Raw genomic sequence first — 22,439 nt, 5'->3', positions numbered from 1 at the left:
TTTATTAAGAAAAGCAACACACACAGACAAATCCATGAGTTTACACTCAGGCTAATCTGGGCTCTATATATGGTAGCAAATGCACATGGCCAAATCAGAAAGACTAGTCTGTTCAAGAAACCAATGCATGCAATTCTAAATCATTACTGTTTTATTTAAAAAAGGATGGTTCAGAAAAGAATTCAGATTATTGCAAAGTAATTCAGTTAGGAACATTTTCATAACAAGGCAGACAGATCACCCCCACCACTCCAGCTGGAAAAATAAAATAATTAAAAGCATTCTAAACTAGAATAATGCATAAGCATAGTCATTCTTACATTCCTGTGATTCCATAGTCCATGATCCACCAGGAAAAGTTAGATTTCAGTTATAATCCAAAAGTTATAATCCATTTTGGGGGAAAAGCATGTGTCTGTCCTTTCTCAGTCCAAGTCCATCTTTTTCCAACTTCCTTCTTCTTCCCAGAATTCCACATAAGGAACACCCCCTCCTGGGTCTTGTTGTCCCGCCTAACTTTCTCATGAGAGCTTCAGTTGTTATCATACTTTGTGGCAGGTTTATTTTGACTACGAAAGTCTCTGCTCTCTACTCATCTTAGCAACGAGATAACCAGAGAGCGAAGCTTCTCTGAAACAGCATGAAAAACTTTCCTACCACAGACACAGACATTAAATCAAGATGGATGCTATTGGGACAATCTTAGGACTACATATCCCATTCTAATACACATAAAAACACAAATCATCACAGGGACCTCACAGAAGCAGAAGACATCAAGAAGAGGTGGCACAGAGGAATTATACGAGAAAGATCTGGATGTCCCAGACAACTTGGATATTGTGGTTGCTGACCTTCAGCCAGACATCCTGGAGTGCAATGTCAAGTGGGCCTTAGAAAGCATGGCTAACAAAAAGGCCAGCGGAGGTGATGGCATTCCAGTGGAACTACTAAAAATCTTAAAAGATGATGCTGTTAAGGTGCTACATTCAGTATGCCAGCAAGTTTGGCCAGAGGATTGGAAAAGATCAGTCTACATCCCAATCCCAAAGAAGGGCAGTGCCAAAGAATGCTCCAACTACCGTACAATTGTACTCATTTCACACGCTAGCAAGGTTATGCTCAAAATCCTCCAAGGCATGCTTCAGCAGTATGTGGACTCAGAACTCCCAGAAGTACAAGCTGGATTTGGAAGGGGCACAGGAACTCGAGACCAAATTGCTAACATGCACTGGATTATGGAGAAAGCCAGATAGTTCCAGAAAAACATCTACTTCTGCTTTGTTGACTACACAAAAGCCTTTGACTGTGTGGACCAGAGCAAACTACAGCAAGTTCTTAAAGATATGGGAGTGCCTGATCACCTTATCTATCTCCTGAGAAATCTATATGTGGGACGGGAAGCAAGAGTTAGAACTGGGTATGGAAGAACTGAGTGGATCAAAATTGGGAAAGGAATATGACAAGGCTATATATTGTTTCCCTACTTATTTAACTTGTATGCAGAATGCATCATGTGAAAGGCAGGACTGGATGAATCCCAAACCGGAATTAAGATTGCCGGAAGAAATATCAACAACCTCAGATACGCAGATGATAACACTCTGATGGCAGAAAATGAGGAGGAATTAAAGAACCTCATAATCAGGGTGAAAGAGGAGAGTGCAAAAAACGGTCTGAATGAAGTTCAACATCAGAAAAACCAATATCATGGCCACTGGTCCCATCACCTCCTGGCAAATAGAAGGGGAAGATATGGGGGCAGTGACAGATTTTACTTTCCTGTGCTCCATGATCACTGCAAATGGTGACAGCAGCCACGAAATTAAAAGATGCCTGCTTCTGGGGAGGAAAGCGATGACAAACCTAGACAACATCTTTTTTAAAAAAAAAACCTTTTATTAGTTTTTCAATCTATCTACATTGTTTTCTGCTTGTCAAACATCGTGTTACATGCTTTGCTTACAATCATTTGTTTTTTTACATCTCAGTGTCTTCCCAGTTGTCCCCCCCAATTCCAAACATCTTTCAAACATTCAAACCATTCATATATAAATTTTAGTATATAATATAGAGTGGTCAATTGACTAGATAGGCGCGATATAAATAAAAGAAAAAAATATGACTACTATCATAATATTACTCTCATATTGTACAATATTTTCAAGGTCTTCTAATAACATTCTTATTGAAAGTGGTTCCAGATCCATGACCCAGCTTTATATCTAGTTTAGTTTACCTAAAATAAAAAAAAACCAACATAATACATCTTTGCCCTGATTGGGGCTCCCTTATTTCAATTTAATTCTCCTTTTTAATATACAGAATATACCCTTTTACAATTCCCGATGTTAAATATATGCATATTTTCAATATTAAGGGGCCCTCCTTGTTTTCCCCTTTTTCATCTTTCTAAGTAATTCCCTCTCTGATTTCTCTTTTTTCATTTAGTATTTCTGTGTCTCTAAGCATTCTGCCATCTTTCATGTCTTCTGAAACCATTTTGTACATCTGATTTATGTCCACTAACTCTTTATGTACTTGGTCTATCTTCAATGGATCTTCCAGGCTTTTTTTGTTAATTTTGCTGATTTTATCCCTTTGGAGCAGAGTACTCTCCTCTGCTCCAAGACTGACGTTTCTCTTAGATTAATTTCCTCCATGTCGCGACTGCCACCTCCTCCTACGTCACCACAAGAGATGACAGGTCACGATACTTAACACACACATACACACTTCGCTGCCACCAACCACACATAAACCTGACACTTCAGACTTAGTATGGATTTCAAAATAAAAATGATGATTTATTGAATACAAAAATAAAATGGAAATCACTGAGTAAAAGAATCACTTGTCACAGTATATTTCTCAGACCTTAACCCTGCACAGTTCTTAGTTACTTAACACTCAATTACTCAAATTACCTAACCTATATCTAACCCTGTCTACAGATCTTCCTTCAAGCCCTCTCTCACTCTCCCACTCTCTAATTCTCTAATTCCCCAACAAAAAACTCCCCCTTCTTTGCACTTCCCCCCTTATATACAAAAACTCCACCCCTTTAAGACCCACCTCCTGCCCTGCCATAGGCCAGGAAACTCCAGCCTTAGCCAAGACAGGCAGGTGACGTCATGGCACACGTCACATACCTTCCCCCTTTAATAAGTTCTTTTGTGGGGGAAAGCTAAGGTGCTTTTTCCCCAAAACAACTGCAACCAACATCAAGCATTACATTTATTAACACAGTTTAATATAACTACAGTATTCAAATATACTTACACTTCTGCCATACAGGTATACAAAAACATGCAATGTATAACATTTATCATAACACAACACATAACTGTCCAAACATTTTACATTGCCATATACCATGTACAGAGTCCATAAGTTCTTCAGATGTCGTCTTCCGGTCTTCTGGATAAGGCGTCAGCCACACAGTTTATAGTCCCTCTGACCACCTTAACCTCGAAATCATAGTCCTGCAAAAGAAGCGCCCACCTCATCAGTTTACTGTTCTGTGATTTCATAGTCCGCAACCACGATAGAGGTGAGTGATCAGTGCACAAGGTAAAATGTCGACCCCAGACGTAAGCCTTCAACTTCCGGATCGCAAAGATGATCGCCAAACATTCTTTCTCGATGGTAGAAAGACTCTTCTCCCTGGGAAGCAACTTCTTGCTCAGGTATGCCACTGGATGTTGGTCTCCGCTGTCATCCTGTTGGCACAGTACCGCTCCCACACCGGCATTAGACGCATCCGTGTAGATGATGAACTCTCTGTTGACGTCAGGAGCATGCAGCACTGGATGGTTGGTTAGAGCATCTTTCAGCCGTCCAAACGCCATCTCGCACTCTTCCGACCAGGAAACGCTGTTGCTGCTCTGCTTCTTTGTCAGGTCTGATAAAGGTGCAGCAATCTCACTGAAACCGGGTATAAACTTTCTGTAATACCCTGCCAGACTTAAAAAGGACCTCACTTTCTTTTTAGTGGTAGGTCTGGGCCAATTCAGGATTGCTTCTACCTTGGCCTCTAAAGGTTTGATTAGGCCTCCTCCCACTATGTGACCTAGGTACTTCATCTCTGAGTTACCTAGCTGACACTTACTAGCTTTAACGGTTAAGCCAGCATCTTTCAATCTTTGTAGCACTAATTCTAGATGATGTAGGTGATCTTGCCAGGTGTTGCTAAAGACCCCTATGTCATCGATATAAGCTACCGTGAAGTCACTAAGCCCTTTCAGAGTATGGTCCATGAGCCTTTGAAATGTTGCTGGTGAATTTCGCAAGCCAAAGCTAAGGACTCAAAATTCAAACAGGCCAAATGGACTACAAAATGCGATATTCTCTTGGTCCTTAGGATCCCTTCTTCCTTGCCAACACTCTTTGGTTAGACCTAAAAAGGATATGACTCTGCAACCTCCAATCGTCTCACTTAGGTCATCAAGCCTAGGCATAGGATAAGCATCAGGTTTAGTTACTGAATATAACTTGCTGTAGTACACACAGAACCTGACACTGCCATCCGGCTTGTCTACTAAAACTACAGGGGCTAACCAAGCGCTAGATGAGTGTGCAATAATTTGATCGTTCAGCAGCATTTCGTCTAGCTCTTTGCGAATATTGTCACAGTAATAACCTGTTACTCTATATGGTGTTACAGACTGAGAAGCATTCCCTGTGTCATTCCTGGGAAGCACTCCCTTCTCAACACCAGGTTTGTTTAAGAACACTTCTTGAGGTTTTGTAACCAGCGTTCTACAACTATTCTGCTGTTCTCTGGATAGAGCAGGGCTGATCTGCACCTCTTGTGGATTGAACTTTTGTGGGCCCCTCCCTTCCCCGAAGGGCAACCCATGTTCCTCCTTATCAGCCGCTTTTATTGCAAACTGCACATGGTTGGTCTCTCTGTAATAAGGCTTCAGGGCATTGATGTGAACGACCCCCCTGCCTAACCTTTTCATAAGTATGGATGTATGAGAGGTTCCTAAGTCTGTGATTATCTCAGAAGGAAAACCCATCCTACTCATGTAAATTACTAAGGCTTCTGCTACAGTCTGGGTCTCTATATTACATAAGGGGATCGCTTCCGGATATCTCGTTGCATGGTCTACTATAGTTAAAATAAATCTGTTCCCCCGCTTAGTGGCGTTGGGCAATGGGCCTATGATATCCACCCCTAGACGTGTAAAAGGAGTTGAAATCACTGGTAATGGGCATAGCTTTGCTCTAGTTTTATCACAGTTAGAGCCCTGTCTCTGACAAATATGGCATCTTTGACAGAAACTCTTAATATGTTTACCCATATCAGGCCAGTAAAAGTTTTGGGCTATTCTTTGTTTGGTCTTGTTGATCCCCATATGAGCTGAGAAAATGTCTGCATGTCCCTTTTCCAGAATCATAGGGCGATATTTCTCAGGCACCACCAACTGTCTCTTAACTTCAGGCCCCCCTTTTGAAATATTATTCAGTTTTTCCTTATAAAGTAAACCACCCTTAATAATAAAACGTTCAGGGCCCTCAGGTGATAAATCTTTATCAGTCACCTTTCCAAAACAGTCTTTTAAGGTGGGGTCTGCTGTTTGTTCCTTGACAAAGAGGCTTTTCTGAGGTATTTCAACTGAGAATGCCTCAGGTTGTGGTACAAATTTCTTTGGCTCTTGAGAGTCAGTCTCATTACTGGCTTCACTTTGTACTGATTGTGAACGTGTTACCACCAGGGCACTCTTTACATGCTTTGTTAAGTCATTACCAATAAGAAAAGGGGTAGGAATCTCAGAAGACACCCCCACTCTCCAAAATCCCTTCCAACCTTGATATTCAATTTTCAAATCAGCTACAGGTAATGAAACTAGTTCTGACCCAATCCCTTTCACAGATAGAGTCTGGTCAGCAATCATACAACTTTGTGGTACTATGTCTGAGTGGCAAATAGAAATTTGAGAACAAGAGTCTCTCAAAGCAGTATAGTCATTTTCAAAAACTTTTATCCTGTCCCCAGCAGATTCCAATAACGCATTATTTGTCTCTATGTAATAACAGTGGACAACTTCAGCGAGAGGCAGCTCCTTCAATGTATCCAATTCAGAGCTCCTAACTGCCTCTGCCTGGGTTTCCATGGTAACAGAACTTTCATTAGAAGAAGCTTGAGGTTTACTCTGAACACAAAATACAGCCTTTGCTTCTTTTACATTAACTTTCTGAGGTGGAATTTCTTTATTTTGCCTTGTATTAAAACATTGTGCAGCAATGTGGCCTTTCTTTTTGCAAATGAAGCAGATTCTCTCCCCCCATGAGCTTTTCCCATCAAATCTTTCAAGTTTCTCTTTTCCCTCCAAAACTTGTTTACTGTGCTGGCCCTGTTCTGAGGGCTTTTCACTAAAATGGCCGCCTACTTTAGTCTGTCTCTGTGCTTGTTCCTTAGAGAACTTTGGGTCCCATGTTTTCCTCACACCTCTCCCCTCATAACAACTAGGACCCCTTATTTGAGAAATAAAATCAGCTATTTGTGCAGCGTTTCTAACGTCAGTTGGTTTCCGTTCTTGAACTAAAAATTTAAGTTCCCCATGGAGTAAGGAATAAAACTGCTCCAGGCCCACAACATTTTTCAATTCCTGAAAAGTTTTTACATTCTCCTGTTCAAGCCACCGATCTAAACACTTTTCTAAGTTAAAACCAAGTTGGGTATAAGATTCATCTGATCTTTTAGTAAGTTTTCTGAACTTCTGCCTAAGATGTTCTGAATTAATGCCAAAACGATTGAAAACCATTTTTTTGAACTCTGAATAATCTTTACTGAGCTCAACTGGCATATCAGCATATATTTCTGCCATTTTCCCACTAATCAGAGACCTTAAAACTACCATTTTCTCTGCTTCTCTGAGGGAAAAATCTGAGGCTGCTCTCTCAAAACTTGTAAGGAACGCTTCAACCGAATCCCCTTGTTTATAGGATGGAAATTTCTTTAAATCTGCTTTTGATAATTGGCTCTCCTCATTTTCCCTATTATTATTATTGTTCTGGTTCATCATTTCCAATTTTCTTAACTCAAACGCCATCCTCTCTCTCTCCAATCTTTCTTCTCTTTCCATTCTCTCTCTCTCAGCCTCCCTTTCCATCTTCTCCAGTTCAAATTGTCTTTGTCTCTCTCTTTCCTCTTTTTCTAGGGCAATCCTTTCCCTTTCTATTTCTAACTGCCTCATTTGAAATTCATGTTCCTGGGCTAACTGAATTTTCCTCAGTTCTGATAACTGTTCACCATTAGCTTCTTCCTGCACTGAGGCAACTCTTCCCTCACCATTTGACTCATCCCCAGACCAGTCTGACATTGCTTGGTCTCTTTGTTCACTCACTTCTGCCATTTGACTGCGTGTGAGAGGCATTTTACTAACTCAAAAGGCTCCTGTCAATTTCCACGCCTCTGTTTAAAAATACTTTTCTTCTTGCTGTGTTTTAGGTCTGACACTCTTTAACAGGGTATACCAACAGATATGGCTAGGCTTGTTACTGTAATCTCTAATGGCTTCTGCCCCTTCACCGGGCCTCTTGCCAGATTTAGAGCTACTTTAATTTTCTGCCCTTGGCTCTACTTCCAAATCCACCACAGCTTCACCTTCTCTCAGGTTCTGTAGTTCACTAGAGAAACCCCAAATCTTCGCTGCCCTTGGTCTGTCTGTCCCTTCCGAGTTCTCCCAACTCTGGACTCTCAGACCAAGTCACAACAGCCTTCTACTTTGGGCCAATCTCCCTCACAAAATGGACCTTCTAGAGCTCATAAGTCAGTTCCCTCACTCTGAAGTTTAGGTGCCTCTCTACTAGATCTGCTCCCCCCTGGAGACAAATCCTAGAGAGTTACCCACACCCCACTTCAGGTGCACCTAACTGAAATCCTTTTGCTCTGGTCACACTAGCCAAGGCTTTTCTGGGCAACTGGGCAACTGGACAACTCGTATCCCACACGCTGGCACCAGTTTTGTCGCGACTGCCACCTCCTCCTACGTCACCACAAGAGATGACAGGTCACGATCCTTAACACACACATACACACTTCGCTGCCACCAACCACACATAAACCTGACACTTCAGACTTAGTATGGATTTCAAAATAAAAATGATGATTTATTGAATACAAAAATAAAATGGAAATCACTGAGTAAAAGAATCACTTGTCACAGTATATTTCTCAGACCTTAACCCTGCACAGTTCTTAGTTACTTAACACTCAATTACTCAAATTACCTAACCTATATCTAACCCTGTCTACAGATCTTCCTTCAAGCCCTCTCTCACTCTCCCACTCTCTAATTCTCTAATTCCCCAACAAAAAACTCCCCCTTCTTTGCACTTCCCCCCTTATATACAAAAACTCCACCCCTTTAAGACCCACCTCCTGCCCTGCCATAGGCCAGGAAACTCCAGCCTTAGCCAAGACAGGCAGGTGACGTCATGGCACACGTCACACTCCAGCTCCTGTTTTGATTGGCATACATCATCTGGAACACTCTCATTTCCTTCTTCTTTGTTCCCTGTCGTTTGCGGACTATAATTCTTCTGATTTTGATTGGATACTTTTGCCTCTTGATAATGGGATCTCACTATTTCTAGTATTGTTTGAAGGGTAGATTTTATTTCACCCCAAAATTGTCCTTGTTGTGCCATTCTGTTCCAGCTGCCCAAGTGCTTAAGCCAAGATTCAAGGTCCCCAAGTCTCACAGTCCCGATCAATGATTGTATCCGTATCCTAATTGATCCCTGGCAAATTGATGCCAACTAAACAGATATTCCAAGTTTCCAGAGTAATTTCAAAAAGTCCGCTTTGGCTAAATAGGCCTGATCCAAGTTTGAACCCCCAAATTACCAGGGTAGAATGCAGTGTTTGTATCCGCAGCCTGATGGCCTAATTCCACAGGTTTACGAATTCCCAAGGCATAGTTTTTTTAAAGGTCCACTTTAGGGTTAATTTATCCAGCCAGGCATAAAAATAAATCAAAAAGAAATAGACAGATTCTCAGGCTTTAAGCAACATTAGAGTACTCAAGGTCACTTTTCCTAGGCTTTATGCCAAAAGATTTTAAGTAGTCAAAACAAAGTCCAGATTTATCAAGTATAACTTACGGGAAAGTTTCTTAAGCTTTATAACGCCAAATTATAATATTCTTGAAGTATATTTTAAATGTATTGAATGAATAGTTAATGTTCCATTAATCTTTAAGTTATTTTCTTTCCATCAGCTATCCCTCTCACCAGATTTTTTGCCGCTTTATATTTACTGAGATTGATAGCGTTTCTTTTTCCATAGATAGGAATTGTCTTCTCCAGGGGTAATCATAGCAATTAGTTGTAAAAATATATCTCACCCGATAGTAAACAACGATGCCAAAAAGCTGATTCTTGCTTCTTTTAGCCGGCTGCCGACGACTTGCAAGTGAGCCCAAGCTGCTTGTTTCTGCCCGTTGGCTGATTAGGGAGTTTCCTGATCGAACGGGGGTGACCGCTGCCCCCCCGTGATCAACAGGTTTCCCCCCCAGTTCACCACCTCTCCGGGGTGGTGTCCCAAACAGGTCAGAATTCAGCCCAGGTGATAGAGCTCTGTCCTCCTGCTGCTGTCTCGTCGCGACGTCAAGCCGGAAGTCTTCCAAGACATCTTAAAAAGTAGAGACAGCACCTTGCCAACAAAGGTCTGCATAGTCAATGCTATGGTTTTTCCAGTAGTGGTGTATGGAAGTGAAAGCTGGACCATAAAGAAAGCTGACCGCCGAAAAATTAATGCTTTTGAATTGTGGTGCTGGAGGAGACTCTTGAGGGTCTCCTGGACTGCAAGGAGATCAAACATATCTGTTCTGAAGGAAATCAACCTTGAGTGCTCACCGTAAGGACAGATGCTGAAGCTGAGACTTCAATACTTTGGCCATCTCATGAGAAGAGAAGACTCCCTGGAAAAGACCTTGTAGTTGGGGAAGTGTGAAGGTAAGAGGAGAAGGGGACAACAGAGGACGAGATGGTTGGACAGTGTCATCGAAGCTACCAACATGACTTTGACCAAACTCTGGGAGGCAGTGGAAGACAGGAGAGCCTGGTGTGCTCTGGTCCATGGGGACATGACTTAGTGACTAAACAACAACAACACGTCCTCCAGGCATCTATGAAATTTCTTCTGGCAAATGTAGAAAATTTCTGGAGATCATTCCTCTCTCTCTTTTTTTGGTTATTTTATCTGATTTTGTTTCTAGATCTTTGTCAAAAACAGCATTAAAATCTCTTATCATACAATCATAATCATAATCTTTGTTAGCTCTGGTTGTAATTGTTTAAAGAAATTATTTTGATTTTCATTTGGAACATAAATATTAACAATTAGCGTTTTCGTTGATTCTCTTTGGATTTCCACCATTATTATCCTTGCGTTGCCTGAGGCAAAAATTAGTTTTGGTTCCAGTTCTTTCTTTATATACATAGCCGCACCTTTCTTCTTTTTACTTATGTCCGAAGCTGCAAACAATTTTCCTAACCTTGAACATTCCAACAGTTTCTGATCTGCTCTTTTCTTATTGGTTTCTTGAATGCAAATTACATCAAATTTCTGTTTCTGCAATTGTAGAAAAGTCTTTTTTGAGTTGAGTTCAGGTCATTTATATTGATTGAAAAGATCTTCTTTTTTTGTTTTTTTGGTTATCTTGTTGCTTATTACCTTTCTTTTTTCCCTTCATCATGCCTCTGATATATCTTGGTTCAGCCACTTCTTGTTTTTCTGGCTCTGTGCCTGACTCTGATTTTGATGAGTGGTCCGGTTTCTCTTGAGGTCTTTCTTCTGATTTCCCCTCCTTCTTTCTTTCTCCCTCTTTGTCAATTTCTTCTCATTTTTTCCATAAACTCTTGTGCTTTCATTGATGATGTTATATTGTATCTCTGTGTATCAGTTCGAAAGAATACACCTTCCAGTGTCACACATCTATATGAAATTCCATTTTGTTGGAGTAAAGATGTAAGGGAAGCGTATTGCTTCCTGTGAAGGTTCGGTTACAGGGGCTTCCCACTCTTCCCAAAAAGGAGTCGAGATAGGGTTTTCTGCTAACAACTTGTTTTTATTCAACTCAATAAAAGGAACTTCAACATTAACTTTTAGTTTGCTTTTTGTCTCTTGCTCCGACAACGGTTCAGGCAAGGGTACCCATGTGCTTTCATCAAATGTCTTAATAGGCGTAACATTCCAAGGTCCAACAGGGACCTGCCCCAATGGTTTGTCCTCTCCGACTGGATCATGTGGTCTTAATAGCAGGAGGGTTTCTTCATCCCCCATCCAGCCCCAGGATGGGTCTCCTTCTCGTGGCGAGGCACGCCAGGGACCAGGTAACAGCCCATCTGCCTCAGCTGCTCTATATTCCATGCTTGGCGGGCTTCCCTCTCCCTCTCACTGGCCTCTTTGGCCTCACGAAGCTTCTTGCGCCAGGCCTTCGCCTCAGTCTCCCCCCAATAAGAGGGTCTTTGGATGAAGCCCCTCTTACGTCTCCTTTCGGCCTCCTCCTTCGGCACTCACACCTGCTCCCAGCGTCCAGTCCACGGATCCTCTATCCAAACCATCTCCCATCCTCCTGGGATATTATCTCTCTCTACTGTTATATCTCCTAACCCCCTTCTTCTCCCTCTAACTCCGCCCCTCTTCTTCCCTCCAAATCTTCCTTACAAGGGTTGGTTTTCATTAACCCTTTGAGGGCTTCTTCCAGGTCGCTTGTATCCACAGCACAGGACACCTTTCCTCCCTGTCTGTCTTCTTCTGATTCACAAGCATCGGTCCCTTGATGTTTCTTAAGACCAGGGGTGGAAGGAGGGCTAGTTTGCGTCAACTTTGATGTTTTAAAGATAGTCGGCTCTACCAGAAAGACCCGGAGCTTCTGGTCTTTCCCTTCATACTTCCTTCTCTGCCTCATTTGCCAGGGAATTTGTTTTAGGACATTAATTTTTCTTTCTTCTATTATCAATTGTTTATCCTTTGAGCCTCTTAAAACCTTGTCTCTAATTGATTTCTTCGTAAATCTCACATGGATTTCTTTGGGGAGATTATTTCTTCTTGCATATGCTGAACTCGCCCTGTAAGTTGCCTCCACATATTGTTACAAGTCAACTGCTTCCATCCCTATTTCTGCGGCCAAAGCCTTACTCATTAATGTCTCTAGATCAGACCTGAGTAAAGTGCGGCCCGAGGGCCACATACAGCCCGTGAGCCGCTCCTGTCCGGCCCGCTGGTCGTCACTCCAGTCTGGTGTTAAAGCACTTGTTCAAGCCCAAGACAGACTGGATTTCTCTCACTGAACAAATTGAACATCAAAACCATTTATATCTTTTTGTCTAAAATTGATCAGTTGCTTATCTTTAACATACCGCAAAAAGCCTCTTTAGTATTTGTGAAGACTAACAAGTTTAAAATAAAAACAATCATAACATCACTGTGTCATTTTATTTTTAAGTAAAGTTGGTTTGGCCGACGAACACAGTTCAGATTTTTCATGTGGCCCCTATAGAAATTAATTGCTCACCCCTGCTCTAAATCCTCCCCTCCCTTTTCTGCCACATTTTGAAATCTAAGCATCTTCGATGTTCTCTCCATCTCTAGCATTATCAGCCTGTTGTCACTTTGTTTTTGATTCTTCTGCACTGCCTCTAATGTTTCTTCAGTTTGATTCACTCTAGCATCTGTTCCTCTAACTTTTTTCTCAAGATCTTGTGTCTTTGGTTGTTTTTTTTATCTATCTGTTTGGCATCTGAAATCTCTAGTTTCATCTCTTTCATCTGATCTGCTATTTGGCTGAGATGTTCATTTACTTGTTGTAATCCTGCTGTTAGCAAATTTTGCATGGTAGTCTGCCATTCTTTGTTTGGTACTTGTGCCACTAGTTTTCCCATACTTTGAGACTGGGCAGGAGAGCTTCCTGGCGTTTGGGGCTTTGGTTTTTTGGAGGCCATTTCGGTCTTTTCAATGGCAATATCTCAATTTTTCCTCCTACTGCTCTGAATGGCTCCTGCATCCAATCTGTGCTCGGGTGATTTCTTCAGAGGGAAGAAATACCAGGTTGCTGCCCAGCTTCTTTCTCCTCTGTTGCTCACCAACTTCTTCCGGGAGACTTCTCCTAGTCTCCCCTTTGGCTGTTCATCTTCTGAAGGTCCCCCAGACTGGATGTTTCCAGCTTTCCCCAGGAGCTTCTCCGGGAGCTGCTGACAGCACCATGACAAGCCCTGCCTATCCCTCTAGATCAGCAATTCTCAAAGGGGAACATGATGCATTTGGAGGGGGCACAGACTGAAATTTGTGAGAAGGGGAGCCCCAAGGGTTTCTGCCCCCCGCCCGGTAACTGAATTGATGAAATACCTAAGCAGCAGCAGCCTGGCCTTTGCGCAGGTTCCCTGCTGTTTTCATGGCTTTCTCAGAACAGAATAGAGGCAACTATGCTTGCTACTTTCCCAGTGATGGCTGATGCAGGCACCCTGTCTTTTTTTCATTGGAAGCCAGTCACCCTGTCTGTTTTTAATTAGAAGCCAGCCATGAGTGCATCCTAACCTACTGAGGCAGTTCTGTCAGCTGTCTACCCAGCAACTGCTGATGCTGGCACCCTGCCTGTTTTTATTTGAAGCCAGCCATGATTGCAGCAAATTAGCTGCCAGTTGCTTCTTTTTGTATTGTATTGTAGTGTGTGTGTGTGTGTGTGTGTGTGTGTGTGTGTGTGTGTGTGTGTGTGTGTGTGTGTGTGTGTGTGTGTGTGTGTGTGTGTGTAGAGAGAGACTGACTGTGCTGGAGAAGAAAGAAGTGGTGCAGAAAAGAAAGGGAGTTTTTCGTACTTCTTGTGTCATTGTGCTTCGTTTTTTTTAACTTGTTGGGTCTGGTGAGACTGTGTATCCTTTCCTGCACATCCCTCCCAGGCTGGTGTTGCTACAAACACACATGAAATTGCTGCAATGGAATGGAACATTCCATTCCATACCAAGCTTCCTTCCCTTCAACTTACATAGGCCGTTGTTGCTGCAAAAACGTCCTTTGCAGCTCAGAAAATGCAGGTGGGTGCATATGTCATGGTTTGTGTATGCGTGGAGGGAGTCAAAAAGCTGGTAGTAGAGCATGGTGGGACAAATGGCAGCAGGAGGAGGGACGCAGGGCTGGGTTGCACTCTCTCTCAGGGGCCTTTCTTGTCTCTAAGGGGCAAGAGGTCTTCTGGACTCTTTGTTTCATTGCTTGCTCTAAGAGCAAGTTGGTGACCATATATACCATATACCATGTATAAGTCAACCCACTTTTTTAGCATCAATTTTGGAACCTAAATTCAAGTATACAGTATTCAAGTGTACAGAGTGCTGTCCTCTGAAGATGCCGCCGCAGAGACTGGCGAAACGTTAGGAAGAACAACCTTCAGAACACGGCCAAAGAGCCCGAAAAACCCACAACTATACAGTATTTATTCATTATTTTCTTTCTTTTTTAAAAAATCATATTTTTTATTAATTTAAAAAAATAATCCTACCCATGAGTTTCTTGGCAAAAAAGTCAACAGTATTCTGTGGAATACTTACCATATAGTTTCATTGTATCTCTGCAAAACCCATCTTTGCCTATGTGTTTGAACTCCATAACTTCATTTTTAAATGAAAGCATGAGGCTAAACAAATGGGTGGGAAGGGAACATTGGGATACCTTGTATCCAGAGAAGAAAGATAACCCCTTGAATTTCTTCAAAAAACTTTGAGAGAATTTCAAGAGGAGGCCAACACTGACACAAATGGATGAAAGGAATGTTGTTTGTCTGGTGGATTAAACCAGATACTAAAGGAATGTCTATTTTTGAAGAAGTCAAAAGTTACTTAAGAGAGAACAGTTTCCAACTGAGAATATAATTTCTTGTGTAACTGATGGTGCTGTGATTGGTCAATACAGAGGATTCATTGCCCATCTAAAAAGAGTTATACCTTCTGTCTTTTTGGATTAGAGTGATCTGCCAAATAAATTTTGAACAATGTATTCACGAAGGCTTTCATGGCCGGGATCTAATGGTTGTTGTGGGTTTTTCGGGCTCTTTGGCTGTGTTCTGAAGGTTGTTCTTCCTAACGTTTCACCAGTCTCTGTGGCCGGCACTGCTACTCCTGTCCTCTGAAGATGCCGGCCACAGAGACTGGCGAAACGTTAGGAAGAACAATGTTCAGAACACAGCCAAAGAGCCCAAAAAACCCACAACAACCAAATTTTGAACACTGTGGGAGAAAGCTCAAATTTCTAATTGTGTTTCTCTCAACATGGTTGAGTGTGGATTGAGCAAGGTAGTTTCGTGACAGAATTCAGGAACAGAATTTATATTGCAACATGAGGTGACCTCCGGCTGTCGTCTAATTTGAAGCCTTGATACAGAGGAAAACTGAAACTATATTTTAAGATTGATCAATGAATTAGTAACTGACAGTACATTTGGAGGAAAACCAGGCCTTGGGAGAATTCAACCCTGAAACATTCACAGATAACCTTTAGCAGAGAAGAACACAAGCCTCAGAGAAACTGGGCCCAGACAATACATAGACATAGCAATAGATAAAGGGAAATAGATACTCTATGCCCCAGACTTTTAGGCACATCCCTGGTGCATCATAGACATAGGTCAAGGAAAGATGGGGCATAATATATATTTTTCACATTTAACCAATAGATTAACATAATTGCCATTAATTATCCAATGAGGAACTGGATCCAAAGTTGGGATACAAATGACTAATAGAATTGTAGTACTTTAATGACTCTTTGTATCATAAAAAACATCTGTATACTGTATTCTGGGCGTCTTTCTCTACTTTTAAGAGAAGTCCCTGCTGACCTTTTCTTTGCTGCTGTTCAAATAAAATTGGGCCTTTGGTTCAGCTGTTTGCATCTATGCCCGATTCCTTGCCAGAGAATTTTAGAACCCAGATTTGGCTGGTAACAGCCTGATATAATGAAACTTGCAGAAAAGCACCAAGCTCAAGGGTCACCTTAGGGCTAATAGATGTTTAATTTCATACAGTCTTTTAAAAATTTGTCAAGCATGTTGGAATGTTCATGTTTTCTTGATGTTCAGTAATAAATTATTTTCTTTATCTGTTCATGTTTTTTCTTTGTTTGACAAGGGGTGTGTGGAATCTGAGGAGAACTCCTAGGGGGGCTGTAGCCAAAAAAAGATTGAGAATGGCTGATATAGATCACATAAAGCGCCAGCATTATAGCTCTTAGTCACAGCAGGGTATAGGAGCAAGACAATCCAAACTTAAATACTGTATCTACTGTGCTAGAATTTTCTGTATGTGTAGTTTCAATTTTCAGGAATGCCTGCAAAAGTAGATGTATCAATGCAAATTCTCTTCCCTTTGGTTTTGGCTAGGTAGACAATGTGGGCAGGGCCTGGTATTTCAAATCAGTACTATTCACAGTTAGAAGTGTATGAGAGCCTTGTTCTCATATTTTCTCCCTCACTCCGGAACGCATGGTTGATTAGCTACTCCTTGCAGGAGGCGGGATGACGAGCCTCTCTGCCACATTGAAGAGTGGCTAATCGACCGTGAGTTTCAGAGCAATAGGGAGGGAGGGAGGAGCCCATGGCAGCAGCGGAACAGTGAGTGGATGGTCTGAACCCAGGGGGGCGGACCCTCGTTATCTCCACCTGTGGGGGGGTATTTGTATACAAATATGAATACCACCATCTCTAGTTATGATAGTAATCTGCTGTCTTAGAACAACTCTCATGAATTAATCAACAGTAAATAACAGGTAAGGTTAAAAGACTTAATAACTTCTTTATTCTTTGCTTTCTTTCTAACAAAGATGTACGTTGTCATTCTCTCTGTTGTATTCCACTTCTCTTATTCCATTTCTGTTGTATTCCACTTCTCTTATGCCTTTTATTGTCATCGTTGTTCCAGGCAATCACTCTGTTAACTGAACTGGTCCGAGAAAATTTCAGGAACAGCAAACTAAAACAGTGCCTTTTGCCTGCTCTTGGGGAGTTGCTTTATCTTGTGGCCAGCCAAGTAAGATAAGAAATTCTATATATATCTATTTATTGTAATTAATCAGTAGTATAAGTAATAGAAAGCAGAAATTAAGTAACATATGCAATATTCTTGGGAGTTAAAAGGCATTTAATATTTTACAGACTAATCCTTTGCTGAGAGTTCCCTATTTGAACATTTAAAGCAAACTAGGAATAATCTCTTGAGCGAGCAATATTTGTAAATTGCTGTAATGAAGGTTTGCAATGAAAACAAAGTTTTGCATTGCTTTCTGTATAGCTATATTTGTCCTAAGCAGAGGTGATCCAAAACTAAGATATTGGAATTACAGTCTTTTACCGTGTTTCCCTGAAAATAAGGCAGGGTCTTATGTGTAGTTTGTGCCATTATATGGTTTGGAGGAATACTGCAATTTTTGAGATGGAATTGCAAGGTGATAAGTGTAATGCCTATTATAAAGAAATAATCTGCAATGGTGCCTGTGGTGTTCACCCTTGTGGCACCTGCATATTTTGCCCACCCAAAGGCACACATTTTCCTCTTGCTGCCACCAGTGGATTACCTCAATCCACAATATAAATGATGTTCGTCAGAACACTTGTCTTGTGAATACTAACAGAACTTATTTATTGAAGTGAAGCCGATTTAATAATAACAGAAGTACTTCAGATAAACACTGTACACAAGCAAATCTTTAACAGTTCTCTCAGTACATACTTTTCTCTTTCAATATCATTACCACCTCCTCCACCTATTTTCTTTACCAGCCTTATCACTCAGTATCGGTTTCCTTTCTCTCTGACTAACCAGTCTCTCCCTATCTCTATCTCTATTTTACTCCTCCTTCTCCTGCCAAACCTTCATATGGCTGCTGACTCCACCTCTGCAGCTCTCTCATAGGCTCATGCAAATCAGCTCATGACTATTAACAGCATGAGTGACGTGGGGTGATAGTCACGGTGCCTTTTTAGTGGTTTATGGAACTAGAACTGCTGGATAGCTCAGTGGTTTAGGTAAGAAGATGGGAGTTTGATTCCCCACTGTGCCTCCTTGACAGGGGCTGGACTTGATGATACATGGGGTCGTTTCCAGCTCTGCAGTTCTAAGATTAAGATGATTAAGATTTAGAAGAATTAAAACTGACACATCCCTTTTCCAATGTCAGAACAAGGTTTGTTTAAAGTAAGGTGCAACACTGTAGAAGCCGCGGTGTCTGCATTTACTTTCCTACATGACCATATCACAGAGGCACAGAACATCTTCCAGGGTTTGCTTCAACAAGAACATTCTTAATATATTCTTCAAAAAGCAGAGAATATAGAAGGGCAGAGAAAGTAGTATAAACTAAACAGAGGAATCACTGAAAGTTGGGAAGGAAGAAAGGGGAAAGGTGGTGTGAGCCAAAAGAGAGGAGAGCTTGGAAAAGAAAGGAACGAATAAAGACTTATGTGTTAGAAAAATAGAGGGATAATTAAAGACAACATGAAAACCATTTTACAAATGTTAACATTAAATTGAAATGTACCTTTTAACATCTAAGTTCTCGACAAAATGTGTGATGCTATCAAATTTGTTTGTTTCAGGTAAGAGAATCTGGTTATTTTAGTCAGAGATTGGGAAGTTACTACTTCAAATGTAGTACAGTGGTGCCTCGCATAGCGAGGTTAATCCATTCCGGATTAACCATCGCTATGGTGAAACATCGCTGTACGGAATAGAAAAACCCATTGGTTCCAATAGGCCCCAAACTCACCGTTCAGCGAAGTAGCTCCATAGCGCACGCATTTTCGCGCCAACGGTAAGTGAGGGCAGGGCGCAAAAATGGTTGCGCCGGCCATTTTGGAGCTGCCGATCAGCTGGGCAAAAATGGGGCCGGCGCTCAGGCAGGAGGGCGGGGGAAGGCTCCCCCACCCTCCTCCCAAGCGCGCACCGGCTTTTCTCCAGGAAGCGCTTCTCCGGGAGAAACCGAAACGCCAGCCTTTCAGAAGAGCTGAGGGGCGGGTGTTTCGGCTGCTCCCAGAGAAGCACTTCTCCGGAGCAGCCCCAACGCCTGCTTTTCAGAAGAGCCGAGGGGCTGGCGTTTGGTCTTCTCCGGGAGAAGCCGTAACGCCAGCCTCTCAGAAGAGCTGAGGGGCGGGCGTTTGGACTTCTCCCGGAGAAGCGCTTCTCCGGGAGAAGCCGTAACGCCAGCCTCTCAGAAGAGCTGAGGGGCGGGCGTTTGGGCTTCTCCCGGAGAAGCGCTTCTCTGGGAGAAGCCAAAACGCCAGCCTCTCAGGTCTTCTGAGAGGCCAGCTACCCCAGGCGTGGTCGGACTCCTGAGAGTCCGACCATGCCTGGGGTAGCCGTCCGCGGCGCAGATCCAAGCGGTGGCGGCGGGAGGGGGGGTCTGGAAGGCTTCCAGTGCTTTGCCTGGAAGCCATCCGGATCCACCATACCCTGCCCCCGCCGCCGCTGAGAGCCTTCCGAGCTCTCAAAGGGCTTTCTCCAATGTCGGAGGGGGACCCTTTGAGAGCTCGGAAGGCAAATGTCAGCGGTGGGCAGTGGCTTCGGGGTCCTTCTGAGGCCGCCGCCCACCATTGACATTTTCCCCCAGCTGAGCGGCGGGGCTCCCGCTCAGCTCGGGGAAAATGCCCCCTCAAAAGCGGAATTCCTGCGGTTGCCTCGGAAGGATCCTTTGAAAGGGTCCTTCGGAGGTCACCGCAGGCATTTTCCCCCAGCTGAGCGGGAGCTCCCGCCGCTCAGCTGGGGGAAAATGGGGCCTATGGGGAAAAATCGCAAAGTGATTTTTCCCCATAGGCAACATCGCAATGCGATTGCAAAAGCGATCGCAAAATCCGCATCGGTATGCGGATTCATCGTTAAACGGGGCACTCGTTATACGAGGCACCACTGTAGTTGTAGTTTGAAGCAACCCTGTTGGAGAGGGGGTTTGGGAAGGGGAGGAAGAGAGAGAGAGAGAAAGATTTTGGGTTTTTGTTCCTTGTTGGGTATAGCTTTCTAATTGCGTCTTATATAAATTTTAAATGTTACTACAGTGGACCCTCGATTTATGGAATTAATCTGTATTGGAACTGTGGCTGCAGTTCAAAAATTCCGTAGGTCAAGGGTCCATTTTTCATGCATTGAAAACAATTTAATCCATTCCAGCCAAAGAAAAAAAAATCCCGGGCTTCCAAAGCTGCACCCGCTGCCCTCTGCCTTCTGTCCTCACTGTCCTCTGCCTCCCATCCCTGCAGGGACAGGAGGCAGAGGGCAGCGGGTGCAGCTTTGGAAGCCTGGGAAGCCAAAAGCTGCTCTGCGCCCGCTGCCAGCTTTCAGGGCTAGAAAGCTGCACCTGCTGCCCTCTTGTCTCCTGTCTACCAAAAAGTGAGCCAAAAGTGGGCACGGAGCGGCTTTTGGGTGGATCGGCTTTCGGGGCTTAGAAAGTTGCACCCACTGGCCTCTTGTGTCCTGTCCCTGATGCCCTCTGCCTCAGGCAGAGGGCACCCTGGACAGGAGACAAGAGGGCAGCGGGTGCAGCTTTCTAGCCCTGAAAGCTGGCAGCAGGCGCAGAGCGGCTTTCGGCTTCCCGGGCTTCCAAAGCTGCACCCGCTGCCCTCTGCCTCCTGTCCCTGCAGGGATGGGAGGCAGAGGACAGTGGGGGCAGAAGGCAGAGGGCAGCGGGTGCAGCTTTGGAAGCCCGGGAAAACTGACAGCGGGTGCAGAGCGGCTTTCGGCTTCCCGACTTCCAAAGCTGCAAGCCGAAAGCCGCTCCGCGCGTGCTTTAAGCTTTTGGGGCTTAGAAAGCTGCACCCAGTGCCCTCTTGTCTTCTCTCCCTGGTGCCCTCTCTTCCTAGCCAAAGGAGTCAGAGGGCACTGGGGACATGATATCAGAGGGCAGCAGAGGCTGCTTCAAATTTCCCACCCTTTCCCCCTGCATTTCATATGTTGAAGTTCTGGCCACAAGTTGAACAAAAATTTTGCAGCCGAAGCTTTTCATACCTCGAAGTTTCCAGAAGTAGGGACCTCCATAAACTGAGGGTCCACTGTAAGTTTTATTAGCTTTCTAGTCACTTCCTAAGGTCATAGCTAAGGCCATTAGACTTCAATAAAGATGATGAAGCAAGAGTATGAACGCTAGGTACCTGTATTTATATTAAGCACCAGATGTTCTCTAACTTCAAATATAACCAAAATAAAATACCAAGAAATAAGCATAAAAAGGGGAAATGGTTTGGTTGACTGAAAGAAATGAGCCTCCTACAACTCCAGCTGATGAACATACTGCTTATGGAGGTTGAAAACCCTGACACAGAAACCACAGTCCAAGGGAGCTGACACTTGCCATCAGCCATCCATGCTGCAGGTCTCCCTTCCTCACCCACCCCCAGGGGGTCCTCCAGATCCTCAGTGACCATGGCTCAGTACCTCCCCAGGATCTTGTAGGTTAGGATGGTTACAGCCATAACAACCTGTTTGTAGCTAGTTGTTCACGTTTGCTTATTAGCCATTGTCACAATCTCCACGTGGGCCCTGCTTGTTTCACCAAACTAGGAGCTCACGCTAAATGCCCCTCAGCTGCCACCAGTTGATTTCATCAGCAATACCTATTATTAATAATCAAGGTCCAGGCCATATGTCATTTTAAAAGAACCAAATGTAAATTGTTTATTGATACAGGTGTTGAAAGAACAAACAATGTTGTTATCTCTTAAACATTCTCCTTTATTCACTTTCCACCACCACTCTTCTGCCAAAACTTCCAAAACCACCTGTCTTCCTAACTCAAAACTTTCTATCTATCTGAAACTCCCCCTCCTCCTGCTGAGTTTCTTATATCTTGTGACTCTCCCCCTCCAGGACTCCCATTGGTCTGTGCAGATGCATATTAATATTCATGACATGGGTGGACGCCATAGCCACCTTGTGTCCTTTTAAGCAGAAAGGTGGGGTAAAAATATTTTAAATAAATTTTAAATAAATATATTGTCCGTATTCTATTTGCTCCAAGTTAAAGAAACCCTTGTTATGGCATTGTGTTGTCCAGCTCGTGGAAGCTCTATAAGAAGACAACTTGGTGGGTCACTTGGGAATCCCAGGGGGTGGTTACATTGCCCATTTCCTTCTGTTGCTTTTGAAAAAATTACTGTACTTCTGTTTATCTCATATGTCACTTGTACAGTAAAAATCAAAGAAGAGGTTCAAGTTAATTGCCTTGGTTAGGGTAGGAGAGAGATCAATCAATATTAATGTATAGTGAGTTGCCTGAGTTTAACAGAAAATAAGGAAGATCTACTTTGGTCCAGCTCACATATATCTTCAGTGACACATCTGAAAATATATATGTTGTCATCCATTTAAAAATGAAAGAAACAGTTACTAATTTGTACAAAACTCATATAGCAAAAAAAAAGTTAATGTATCTGCCTTAACAGTAAAGGCATCACTTA

The 22,439-nt window shown here is 42.9% G+C and overlaps 1 protein-coding gene across 15 annotated transcripts in view; it reads left to right on the top strand.

The window, feature by feature from the left end:
• Positions 1-22,439, top strand: part of ULK4 (unc-51 like kinase 4) — a 596,488-nt gene that overhangs the window by 67,678 nt on the left and 506,371 nt on the right. For all 15 annotated transcript variants that reach the window (XM_078377379.1, XM_078377378.1, XM_073003534.2 and 12 more), the window contains exon 18: positions 16,921-17,028. In XM_078377379.1, the coding sequence (XP_078233505.1) occupies positions 16,921-17,028 (108 nt within the window). The remainder of the gene's footprint in view (positions 1-16,920; positions 17,029-22,439) is intronic.

This window comes from Pogona vitticeps, chromosome 6 (assembly GCF_051106095.1).
Source record: "Pogona vitticeps strain Pit_001003342236 chromosome 6, PviZW2.1, whole genome shotgun sequence".
NCBI classification, from domain to species: Eukaryota; Metazoa; Chordata; class Lepidosauria; order Squamata; family Agamidae; genus Pogona; species Pogona vitticeps.
The sequence above is the reverse complement of the archived record's forward strand: the minus strand, read 5'-3'. Positions and strand labels throughout refer to the sequence as shown.